This window comes from Gouania willdenowi, chromosome 8 (genome assembly GCF_900634775.1).
Source record: "Gouania willdenowi chromosome 8, fGouWil2.1, whole genome shotgun sequence".
NCBI classification, from domain to species: domain Eukaryota; kingdom Metazoa; phylum Chordata; class Actinopteri; order Blenniiformes; family Gobiesocidae; genus Gouania; species Gouania willdenowi.
In genome coordinates, this window is record NC_041051.1 from 33,718,629 (window position 1) to 33,732,251 (window position 13,623).

A 13,623-nucleotide genomic window follows, 5' to 3' on the forward strand; every position below is an offset into this window, starting at 1 on the left:
GGTATTATCCTAAGGCAGGGATGGGCAACAAACATGTGATTATTGTCTCTGATCTGAGTGTCACATGATCAACATTCATATCAGCGTTAGAATGATGAACAATGACACGTCTGTGTTGTTAAAGTCATTTTGGGGACGGGTCGTATAGAATTACTGGTTGGCCATGTTTGTCTCGGAGTGACCCTTCTTACAATAATTAACATCAAAAAATGTATAAAAGAAATAAATGAGGATGAGATTACAATCCAGAATGATTATTTAATATACGGGAAAGTAGGAAGAGATGTATAATATTATCATTTAAATACTCTGTCTACAGAGAGTTAAAGTGTGTCATCCAGTGTATTTATTATATTACCAGGTGTATTAATTTATTGTGTGTACTAATACCACCTTAGGCCGCTAGAGGGCGGTAATGTCAGTGTGTACTGATGGTTTCTGTCACATGTTTGGAGCCTAGTGAAAAAAAAGTTATAGAAGTCCCAGCCAATATTATCATTATTCTGATCAGAGGGTCACATGATCAACATTCATTAGTATAATCTGAGCATTAACGCAGGAAACAACAAAGAGTTTTTATTGTCATTTTGTGTGTTTTTCTGTAATTCTGTGTATGTTTGTTGTTGTCTTGCTGGTTTTGAGGCATTTTGTGTATTTCTGTCGTTCTTTTGTGTATTTTCCCTGTAAAATACATGTTTTTTGGAGTATTTTTTGTGTGTTTCTGTTGTCGTTTTGCTTGTTTGTTCGTTCTGTGTGTTTTCATTTGTCTTGTCTTTTTGTGTACTTTTGTTGTCATTTTCTGTAATTTTGTATATTTTTTAGACTAATTTGGTGTATTACTGTTGTTGTTTTGTTCATTTTTGTTGTAGTTTTGTGTGTTTTTGGAGTATTTTCTCTGTTTTTATCTTGTCTTTTACTGTATTTTCCGACAATGTTGTAATTATTTGTATTCATTCATGTATTCTTCCTCTTGTTTTATGTATTTTTCTGTCTTTACTATAAAAATATTATATATATTTATATATATATATATATATATATATATATTTATATTTATATATATTTATATATATATTTATATTTATTATATAGTTTATATATATATTTATATATATTTATATTTATATATATTTATCTATATATTTATTTATATATATTTATATATATATTTATATTTATCTATTTTATATTTATTTATATTATATATATTTATCTATATATATTTATATATATTTATATATATATTTATATTTATATATATATATTTACGTTCTGCAGACCTGACCCTCTGTCAGAGGCAAGATGGCCGCCGGTGATGACGTAGCAGAATCCGCAGTAAAACATCTAGCCTTCATATGTCTATGGTTTCAACATGGAGACGACCTGAACACATGGTGCTGATGTTTCTCTGTATCTTCACACGTAAGGAGCTGTTTTATTTATACTGTTGTTGCTACAAAGTGAAATATTTGAAGTGAAATAGTTTCTGATGAAGCAAATGTTCATTTAGATCTGAAAGCATTTAAGCTAGTTTTCAATAATAATCAGTGCAAAAAGGAACGAACAGTTCTCCTGTTGTTGTTTACTTTGTTCAGTAAAATGTAAAATAATAATAATAATAACATCTTTTCAGCAAATATATATATATATAATTTTCTTTAAAGGGCTTCTGTACTTGTCATGTGTGTGACATAAAATGTGTTTAATTTATTACCAATAAATAAAACAACGTGAACATTTATTTAAAAACCTTTAAAGCATAAATCCAGTCAGTGGGAGGAGCCTCGTTGGCTAATGTGACGTGAAGTTGTTGATTCTGGTGCAGGTTTACTTTCTCTGATCATCTAACTGTACTTTTCATGCTGTTCTGATAAGTAGATAAAATGAGTATTTTAATACTAAATAAGTTATAAAATAAAACATTTATTGTTATAGGTGATTTTGTAATTTTCTATATTTCCAAAAATCTAAATCTCAATATATCTTGAATCTCGATATATCATTTTTTGTTTCTGGCTACGGTGCTGCAGGTAAGACGTGTCTCCCTCACTTGTTGTTTTTCACACAGAAAGACTACACTGTTGTACATTGTAACATTGTAAAGGTAATCTGTGACGAGTTTCACAAGATAGTTTAAGGGTCTGTTTTTCCTGGTTATATATCAGATGGTATAAGCTGGAGTACGTAACCTTCTATAACTAAGATTTAAAGGCCCTCTGTTGATCAGTAAAATAAATACAGCATCATATCAAATAGTGCACGTTAAGGGTGAAACAACGCTTCGATAAAATCGATAAATAAAAGCATTGGCAACAAATTTAATTATCGATTTGTTGCCTCGTGCGATTTCTCTGTCACTGACACAGCAAGTTGAATGCAGAGTCGAGGCGATATTTAAACGTGAAGTTAAACGGAGCTCAACAGCAGGTAAGTCACCACAATATCCTGCATACGTTCTGTTTTGAAGCGAGGAAACGTAACGTAGCCTCTCTGGTAGCTCGCCTAGCATGTGTGTGTGTGCGCTAGATATACTTTTTCATTTAAGTTTAATCAGATTAAACAGGGTTTAAATGTGCTTTATACGTAGATAAACTTAACTTTCACACATTGGTGGTAATTTAAGATGAAGTGAGGACACAGGGTTAGACAGAGGCTAAAGTAACTTATTACATCTCCTCTAATATGTGCCATAACCTAATACTGCAAATAAAACAAGTTAATTACTGAGTTGTGCTATAATTCTGCTATAATTGGTGACGTGCAGTCAGTGAATTGTCTAAGTTCTCACAAAGTGTGCTAATAGTGTGTTGCAGTCCCTCTGTATATCAAACACTATGATTAAATGCTCTGTCTTTCCATAATCTGGAATAAGTATGAAATGTGTTAAGGCTGCATATTAATCATAAAAACTGTATTCATGACAGAGGACACTTTTGAGCAAACACATTCTTCTTTGTTCTTGTTTATTTTGTGTTTTTTTACAATCCACCTTCTCAATTTCAAAGCTGAGAAAAATCTGGATTTTGTACAAGTAAAGGTAAGACCATAAACTTTTTATTATTTCTAGTGTTGTGGGATGTGTCTCGCTCAAATGTGTGTTGCTCACCAGTGTTTGGAATAACGGCGTTTGTTTTTCAGTAACGGGGTCATCTAACTAATTACTTTTTACGCCGAACGTTAAATGTGGTGCGTTACATGTATTGATTGAATAAATTATTTGAAAACATCCCTGGTTTCATACACAGCTGTAGTGAGGAGGTGGGTTAAAAACAAGGTGAGAGATTATGATTGGCTAAGGCAGAGTCATGTTTCATGGTAGCCAATCAGAGCCAGTGTTTTTACACATTTGCCAACACACACACACACACACACACACACACACTACAGATGTGATGAATCAGCAGAGATGGTGAGCGTGGAACAATCTGATGAAAAGTTGTCGTTTTTAAGGTGACGATACAAACACTATTTTATATGAATTATGGTCAAAGACAAGAACGTACATGTGAAGTGTTCATTATATCCAGGAGTGAAGACTTTGTCCACATCTGTAGACAATTTAATGAAGCACCTCACGACACACGCATCTAAAAAATCTGAATTATTTGACATAAAGCATCTTTTTTTTTTTTTTTTTTTTACAGTAACGCAAATAGTTACTTTCCTTGGTAATGAGTTACTTTTATTATAGAGTAATTTAGTTACTAACAGAGTTACTTTTTGGAACAAGTAGTGAGTAACTATAACTAATAACTTTTTTAAAGTAACGTTCCCAACACTGTTGCTCAGTGTGTGGGCGTGTGTGAGTGAGTGCATGTGCGCTGTAGATACACACACATTTGAATGAGCCCGTAGAGCGGACGGGTTTGTGTGTCTGTGCATGTGATGCCGGTGAGAGAGACACACTGCGACCGAGGCAGGTAGCGAATCAAGTGTCTATCGTTAAGAGCAGTCAGCCAATAAAGTCAGTCCCTCCAGGATTTCGCAGTCATTTTTGTGATTGTTTTGGTCCTAAAAATGCCTGATTTCACAACAGCTTGTTCAAAACACTGCAGCAAAAGTTGCAGCATTTTGAGGCTTTATTATTTTCTATAACTGTAATCTATAATTACTTCATAACGATACAGAAAAAGAGCTCAGATTCACAATAATTTAACATGATATGGATTATTTCCATCACATTTTAAAGGTTTTCAGTGCAGAGAATATTACAGAGAATCAGTTTGTTTAAGTTTTTGAAATTAAAACAAAGAAATCCTGAAATAAATAAATGTGAATAAATAGTTATTTTCCTGTGAGAACCTCATCAATGCTACAAACACTTTTACTGCAGAAGAGTCTCATGTGCTCAACAAGTTCTACATTTGTGCGTGGAGATACCACCAGGGGGGCGCAAGCACCAATGACATTAGCCACTGCTACCGTTTTAAACAATACCTGTAATGAAGCTATATCATAGATCATATATAATAGTAGAAGTTTAATCAGGTTATTTTATTTAAAAGTCCTTCTAGAGCAGCAGGAGATCATTAATGGGGTCATATGTAGAATATTGTGAATTTTCAACTGTCAGCCAATGGTAACGTTCGTTGACCCATGATGTCAGGGCAGTCTCATAATTCACCACACACACATTTCTCTCACAAATACACACATGTTTCACAGCACAGAAGCAGTTTATAAATGCACATTCAGCAATTCACATTATCTGTGGATTTATATTACATGTGTGCCTCAAAATAATATTTGTGAAGCAGTGTGTGCATTTCAGAATTTATATTACAAGTTTGCGTAAAATATATATTTGCAAAACAAAGCATGTGCATTTGTGAAAAACCCTGCAAGAGTTCATTAATTATGATACTGTTCTCATTCATTCCATACAAATCATCCTGTTGTTGCTGTGTTATTACTATTACTAATGAGCGTGAAGTTTACGGGAGTTAATCTCGGAGAAAAATTGGCCTTTGGCCGTGGAGAAGACGGATCTCCCCTGTGTCCCCCAACCGCGGTTAGGAAACTAATGCACAGAAGACAAACACTAGTTTAAAGTAGGCTCAATTAAAATAAATCTTGACTTCAAATGAAATGTGTGTCATGTTTGTGTAAAGAATGTAATGAGATGTAAAACAGAATCCATTGTGTGTTTTCAATCAGATGATGAATAAGATACTCTTTGGGGTTAATTTGTATTTGTAAATCTGACTAAACGAGTCATTACCTTACCGCGCGTCACGGGCTATAATATATAGTCTCATAGGGATGTAACGATTAATCGTAAGGCAGTTAAAAATCGATTCATAGGTATCACGGTTCACATCGATGCTCTGAAAGTTAAATCGCAGTACTTTTTTTAAACAGCAGAGGGCGCTATATATCCTCGTCTAAAAGTGTAGGCGGCGGGCGGAATCTTTCTTTCTGGCTGCCTTCTACTCTTAAACATGTTCTTAAATGATTCCTTACCCCTTTAGCACCGAAAGAATATCTGTAATATTACGTGAATATCTGTAAAAGTCACGTTTTTCTATTAGCTCTGTCTGCTAGCGCATAGCATCTCTTCTTCACTGCTAGAATATCTGCATGCCAACCAACCACTGGGTTACCAGCACCCTCTGCTGGTCCAAACAAATATCTGATGTAAATACAGTACAATGACTATTTTGTTTTTAAAGTCTTATTGTTAAGGCACAAAATAAATTTTCAGTTGCACTTTTAAAAAGATAAGGAACTATTATGTAGTTTTGCATTGTTTACTATAGAACCATAATTTAAATTAATAGGCTTCTTCTTCATTTGTATTATTCCTTTATTTATTTAATTCAAGATTTACTTTTAGTTAAATTGCATTGTTTTGAATAGTTTATCAAGGGATTCTTTTGACAATTAAATATAAAAGGAAAATAGTACAGTATTTTCTAATTTTTTTTTCCCCAAAAAAATGGGGGAATATTTGTCTACAGTCCCATTTTGTAAAATAAATTGTGAGAGAATCGTATCGTGAATTGTGTCGGGAGTTGAGTGAATCGTTACATCCCTATAGTCTCACTATACCATCTTTCTCATCTCATGAGAAAACCTAAAACAATGACAGGCTTCATGATGAGAAACACATCATGTGTACTACAGTAAGCAGCTGTGTGACTGAGAACATCCTCAACATGATTGTTATTGACATGAGGCCTGTGTCCATGGTTGAAGACCAAGGCTTCACTACAATAATCCTCACCTTTAATCCAGGTCACACTCTGTCCTCAAGGACACATTTAATGATTACAAGAGAAAATATGAAGAGACTTTAAAGAAGTGAAGACTGAAATGATCACTAACAGCTGACTGTCTCTCACTGCTGATATATGGACACGTGTGGCCAATGAAGTCTACATTAGGATTACCTGCCACTGCTTTAACAATGGGACTAATGAAGAGGTTGAAATTTAAAAAAAAATCTGATTCATCAATTAATTAACAGATTAATAAAATAATTGTTAGTTGCAGCTCTAAAGGTCATTTTTATTTTCATTTTTATTATTTTATTATTTTTTTATTAAAACACCATCAGCCTGATACAACAGAGTGGGTTGTCCAGTAACCGAAGGGTTGGGGGTCAAATCTCGCTATAACCGAGTCATTGTTGTTGTGTCCTTGGGCAAGGCACTTTATCCACATTGCTTTGTATGAGTGGGTATGAATTGCGCATGAATGTTGGTGGTGGTCAGAGGGGCCGTAGGCGCGAAATGGCAGCCACGCCTCTGTCAGTCTGCCCTAGGGCAGCTGTGGCTACATTGTAGCTTACCTCCACCGGTGTGACTGTTGTGAATGAATAATGGTTTTTGTGATGCGCTTTGAGTCTCCTCGAAGAAATATAAATCCAAGCCATCATTATTATTATTATTATTATTATTATTATTATTGTTATTATTATTAATAAATATATTATAGAAATGACAACTGGCTATATCACACAATAATTTCCAGTGGAAATCCGCTGTAAGTATCATAACATTAGGGACTGGCTGGATGTTTGAAAGCAGGAAAAATTCCAGACATGAGATGTAGGGGTGCTCATCGTCAGGTGGTGATTGCTGCCTCCCAAACTATTAATCACTAACTGGACACTAACCCAAAAAAACGTTTTATAACAAGTTGTCTTACCTGACGAGGAAACTGCACAAAAGTCTTTTTTACAAATACTGAAGAGAATATGATCAATAATAAATGTGACAGTACACACTTACTTTGCATTTTCCATCAGCCTTTTTTTAATTTGTAGTTTTCACAACTAAGAAATTAGTAGAGCTGAACCATGGCATATAATTGAAATTAGAAAACAAAAGCATGATATGAGTCTGAAGTAGTGCTTCATCATGTGATCATCCATTAAAACCCTATCGGAGTGATTCCATCCCTCCTTCACCACACATCATGATTGGATTAGTATTAACTTGCATTCCACTATTTTAAAGAAAATAATAAATTATTATTTTCAATGTTGTTTATCCAGGATACATTTGTCATTTGGTGAAAGTCTGACCCTTTTCAACAGAAGAGAAAATGATTAAAAAAAATCTGTCCCTGAGAGAGCTGTTACTGTTGGCCAATAGCAGAGCTTTGTTTACAAGTAGGTTTTTTGTTTTATTATGGTTTTTTACTAATAAATATAAATGGTCATTTGATTTTGATGATTTCATGTTGTTTGGCTAAACATCATTACTTATATATAATATAGTTTGACTTGTAAACGATAGATGACTTATTAATTAAAAAAAAAATTCTGCAAATTATTGTCAAAGTATTTCTATCAGAAAAAAAGACTTTGAAGGCAGGATCATCTGCAGGAAAAACATCTGCACTAAATACGAGTAAAAGCTCACAGTCATTTGTGTCGCCACATCGTGTGGAGAGGCTGAAAGTCTCTAAGTGAAGAGCTGTGCACTCCAGGGCAGCAGCAGGAGGAAGGAAAGGGAGGAGTGATATGAGGTGCCCCCGCTTGTGGTGGAGGGTTTGGGGGTGCTGGTGGTGCTGGTGCTGCTGGTGGTGTTGGTGGTGCTGGTGGTGTTGGTGGTGTTGGCAGAGGAAGCTGGAGACGGCAACGTTCCCAGAGTTTGTTTCAGGAAGGATCCAAAGCGGCTCACTTTGGTGAAGACGGACACGGTGTCGGCCCGAGTGCTGGTGCTGTTTGCCAGCGTCAGCACGGACGCCTGGAACCACGAACCATCCACTTTACACATCAACGGACCGCCAGCGTCGCCCTGAAACACAACCAACAGTGACGATCTGTCCTTTACAGCAGAGCTTCTCAACTAATGGATGAGGACCCTAAAGGGGTCGCAGGCATTCACATATAAAGTACAATATTTTCAGCAATATTTCAGTGACTCTCCACAAATCTATGAGATTGGTGAGAAATTTGCTGTTACAGTACGTTGCTCTAGGCGATATGTTGCTTTCCAGACTTGTTACGACTGAGGTTGTATATGTGAGTGTGTCTGTCTATGCTGTGTGTGTGTGTGCTTTGGTGGGTGTGTCTTGTCAGCCTATCATCCAGGATTCATTCCACCTGTGGAGGAGGGGATAGAGTGATTCCTGATTGGTCAAACCTCCACAAGCCGACCAGTCAAAAAGGAGGAGACAACGCTACCTGAGGGCGGCGGGACACGAGAGGCGCATCGTGTCACTCTTCACTGGTCTCAACCATCGGAGCAGACAGCAGTCAGGAGTGTGGGACGAGTTGTGAGAGACTTTTGAGCGGTCGTATTTTTGTGTTTATTTTGGCCCACAGCTCCCTCCTTTAGTTGATTCTCTTTATTGTGTTGTTGTAAATTGTAAATAAATAATTGTAAACTTAGGTTTTGTCGATGTGTCCGCTTGAGACCAGGGAAAGGTGGCACACCTTCATCTTACGGTCCAGTTCTCCTAGGCTGGGCCGTAACAGACTGTTGGGCTGCTTCATGTAGGCTTGGTTTGAACAAAAGTCCCCTGTGATAAACATTGAAACTTAAAAATGTAGCAGAGAGACCTCTATCTTTGTTTACTCATTAGATCGTGCTACTGTGGCAAAAAGAAAAGAAAAAATGCATGGATATGTCAGTGCGTTCTACAAGTCAGTTCTTGAACTTGATATTTTAAACAAGTAGCAAATTAAAAAATCTGAAAAATACGGTATATGCCCCTTTTTGGAACAGTGCTGGATTTGTGTGTAAAACATGTCTGTTCTTGGTCTTTCATTAAGATCGTCATAATTATTTTTGAAATATTTGTAATTTCGACATATTAAACCGGTTGTTTGGTGTTTTGGTTTGCACAATATTTGACTTCCTGGATATTATTCTCCTCCTGTCTGTCTGTTTATCCTATTGTCACTGTGCCACCAATGTACGTCTGAGAATTTCATTATATTGATGCTTTGTGATGTTTACCTGCTCCAAGGTAACAGATCCAGTACAGATGCTTTCACTTGAAGATGACACGCCGCAGTCAACCACAGAGGTCTGTTTCTCCTGCAGAGCTTGTTCATCTAGAACAAGAACAGCCAAAAACAAAGGTCAGACTAAATTATTGTGCACACTGTTGGTTTATGGCAGTAAAATAATAATGATACACCAATTTTATATAGCGCTTTTTTGGACATTCAAAGATGCTTTACAGAATTAAGGCATTTATCTTTCACTTCACACTGAGTGGTGGTAAGCTACTATTGTAACCACAGCTGCCCTGGGGCAGACTGACGGAAGCGAGGCTGCCATAGTGAATCATCGGCCCCTCCCACCACCACTCACTCACACACTACATTCATACTAGACAATGTGGGTGAAGTGCCTTGCCCAAGGACACAATGACAGATACCACTGCAGTGACTGTCCCCCACTGTGACCCAGTCTACTCCATCTACTAACCAGGCCCAGACCTGCTTAGCTTCACAGATCTAACCAGATCAACCAATCACAGATCCCTGTGTGCTTTAATATAATATTATTGATTCAATAATAGTAATTTATTTTTGCCTCTCAGTCTCCTTTTGTTTGGTAGGAAGAGTTAACATGATTCTTTTTAAGTTAAAAGCTGTTAACTGTTAGTCTCAGGGTTCAATCTGAGCAGAAGATGTAGGGTTACTGTGTGGTAGAGACTCACCACCTCCTCGTCCGGTGCTCCAGCCGGCGACCCAGCAGGTGGTGCCCACAGAGAAGGTGAGCCCATTGTCCATGCAGATGGGTTGGATGTAGTCGGACAGGGTGGGTTGGGTGGAGAGTTGCAGCACAGCTACGTTGGAGCCGGTCAGGTTACTCAGTGTGATGTTTGTAACATTCAACGTCACTTCAAAAGGATTGGATCCGTTCTGGTTCAGTCGACCCAACACAACGGTCCAATCAGATGCCATCGCAGAACTGAAACCAAAGATGAGGTAAACATCCAAGCAGGTCCTGGACACTGTGATAGTATTAATGTATTTAATTTTTAGTGCTTCTAATGAACGCCTAAAGACACTGTACAAGCACAAAATAATATTAATAATGACAATGATATGTAGGTTGTTGTCCATTGGCTCACCTGGAGAAGCAGTCCGCGGTGCTCATTACCCCATCCACATCCACCAGAGTCCCTCCACACATGTGTTCACCATTTTTCTGCAGGCTGGCCATCCACGGCCACATGCCCTCTGATGCCACTGAGCTCCCACCAATGAGGCGAGACATTCGAGTGTTCTTTGGTGCCTGTCCACAAACCACCGCTGGGGAGGAAGCAAAGGGAATGTGGTTTAAGCCAGTATTACATAACCACAAAAGCATTATGAGCGGATATGAACACCCTCTAGGAGACGGGTAAGTTCTAAATTTATCGGAACATATTCGTGTGATCTATAGTTTTAAAGGCAATTCAACGTAGATTACAATTTTATATCGCTCAATTTCATATTTTTTACATGGTGAAACCGAGCAGAACTTGTTTGTACTGTGTTTGAGGTATCTTCAAATGGGACAGCTTTTCATAGAAACCATTTAAGATAGTTTGTATAATATAGTTAGTATAATTTTATATTCTGATGTGATGATATTTTCTTGTCTACATCTGCAGTAGGTTCTTAGATTTAGGACATTTAGAAAAAGGTTGTGAGTTATAATGAGAACCAATCTGACGGAGGATGTTGATAACTGTCTTCTTATTTAGAATTGTAATGTCAGGCATGAAGATCTAAGTTTACAGCTTTCAGCAATACTTATGTTACATGGGGCTTTTGGGGAATTTATCAATATTTAACCTTAAAGTGAAAAAAACATTCCTCTGTCTGCCAGAATGCATGGAACTACAGACACCTGAGAAAATGTCAGTTTTGCATTAGAGATTATTTCACCTCTGGAATGGGAAACGTCACAGAAAATGAAGTTTCTGCTTGTGGAAATTGATTTACCGGATTCCTTGATTTCTTGCATCTCATCCAGAATTAACAATAATACAGTATATTTTCCACGACTGCATCATGATATAATTAGAAAATAATAAATGTATTGGCGTTAGGGAGAGATGCATGTTCCTTCTCTTGTTATTATTCCGTCTGAACTTAAAATCCCATTGTTGATTGTACTGGTTGGCTTGTAGAATTAACTTCCAGATGTTTTAAGCATGTTTGATCAGTCTTGCTGAGGTTCTTACGTTCATGTATAGGTGGAAGGGAAGGTTCTGTGGTTTCTCCTCCACAGGTGACATCCAGGTCGGTGTCATTGCCTGTGGATGTGAAGGTGAAGAATCCCGGTTGGTGACTTGAAATTTGGTCGCTAATCCAGCTCATGTAGTTTGACACTCGAGCGTAGACGGCAGGATTTTCAGTTCCTCCACAAACTCTTCCAAAATTAACGATGCCCAGCTGAATCCATCGGTTCCCATACTTGATCACCAGTGGACCACCTGAATCCCCCTTTAGTAACAGAACCATGATTAGTTAAGAACCAGATATTTTAGTAAAAACAATGAAACACTTACAAAACATGGGCCAACTTCCTCCTCACGATGCCCAGCACACAGCATGCTGTCAGTGATAAACCCTCCCCAGTCACAGTTACACTCTGTGTTTCCTATGGTCAACACTTCCACCTCCATCAGGTCATCTGGAGCAGGCCCTGGAACCACACAGGCTCAGTTTTACAAACTCAGCTACACTCTACTAAAAAGAACAATGTTAGAAGCACAGAAATGTCACTCACCTGAATGACTCAGTGCGCCCCAGCCCGTGACCCAGACATCCTCCCCACTGTGGACGGAGCTTCCTGATGCTGACAGACACACAGGCAGGATGTAGTCTGTAAAACTCACTGCTGTGGAGAGCCTCAGGAGGGCGATGTCATAGTAATTGGTTGCTGGTGTGTATGAAGGATGATTGATGATCTCTGATACATTCCTGGACACCTCGTTGGGGTTTGATGATCCTTGGGTCTGACGACCCAGGTACACAGTAAGCCTACTTTCAATGAAGTTGGAACTGAGGAGAACAAATGATTAAACAGGATGTTTTCAGTTTAGGGAGTGTAGGTAAATTCTACATGGTGTTTGTTCTTAGTGTTTAAAGTCACCCCTGGAAGCAGTGAGCAGCACTCAGCACCCACTGATCGTTGATAAGCGACCCTCCACAGAAGTGACTACCAGACATGTGCAGACTGACCTGCCAGGGCCAGCTGCCATTGGGCGCTGGCTGTCCACCAACTATCCTGGTGTTCAGAACTGGTCTTCCACACACTGAGGCGAGAGATGCACTGCTTTAAGTGAATTATTATTTGCTCTTTCAAATCTCTTAATTACTTTTTTTGGCAGATCCAATACATTTCATGGAGAAATCCCTGAATTTCTTGCCAACTCTCTGGCCTGGAATGATAACACATTTTTCTGGAACATATATTTTGTCCCATGGATGGATTCAGACCAACTGCTGAGCTGATCAAACACCGTACGTGCCATGCACCAACAAATAAAACTTGTATGGATGAAACCTCAGTGTTTGATTCATTTTATTAAGTAATACCAGAAACATTAATAAAACAGCATTACCTAAAATAAGAGCAAGCCCAACTATCACACATCAAACTTAAACATTACAGTAGGTAAGATGACAGTTGAGATACATAATGAATGGTTTTCACCTTCAGGTATGGTGGTTGGTGCTGGTGGCAGTCCAGCACAGGTAACATTCAGGTCGCTGTCGATGCCTGTTGATGTGAAGCTGAAGTAGCCTGGTTGGTAGGGGTCGGTTGTGTTGATTTGGTTGTTGATCCAGCTCATGTAGCGTGACACTCGGGTGTAGACCTCTGCGCTTACAGACTGGGCACAACCTCTTCCAAAACTCACGACTCCCAGCTGAATCCATCGATCTCCGCGGTTGATCACCTGCGGACCTCCTGAATCTCTCTTTAAAAACAGAACCATGTGGAGTCAATGAGGGGGAGGAGTCTCTACATGAAAAATCTATGTGACTCAAAAACTCACTGAACAGGAGTCATTTCCTCCTTCATGGAGCCCAGCACACAGCATGTTGTCAGTGATGGTGCTCACTCCATAGTCACAGTTACACTGTCTGTTCCCCACGGTCGGCACCTTCACCTCCTTCAAGTCGTCAGGAAAATCCCCTTAAACCACACATGC

General features: G+C 38.2%; 1 protein-coding gene across 1 annotated transcript in view; it reads right to left on the reverse strand.

Moving 5' to 3' along the window:
• Positions 1–7,235: 7,235 nt before the first annotated feature.
• Positions 7,236–13,623, reverse strand: part of LOC114468045 (uncharacterized) — a 49,267-nt gene continuing 42,879 nt past the window's right edge. Inside the window, exons 23-31 of the mRNA XM_028454676.1 lie at positions 13,125–13,287; positions 12,561–12,723; positions 12,195–12,469; positions 11,974–12,110; positions 11,647–11,908; positions 10,546–10,726; positions 10,129–10,382; positions 9,417–9,514; positions 7,236–8,249 (exon numbers count right to left, since the gene is read on the reverse strand). Of these exons, the coding sequence (XP_028310477.1) occupies positions 7,914–8,249; positions 9,417–9,514; positions 10,129–10,382; positions 10,546–10,726; positions 11,647–11,908; positions 11,974–12,110; positions 12,195–12,469; positions 12,561–12,723; positions 13,125–13,287 (1,869 nt within the window). The 3' untranslated portion in view covers positions 7,236–7,913. The remainder of the gene's footprint in view (positions 8,250–9,416; positions 9,515–10,128; positions 10,383–10,545; positions 10,727–11,646; positions 11,909–11,973; positions 12,111–12,194; positions 12,470–12,560; positions 12,724–13,124; positions 13,288–13,623) is intronic.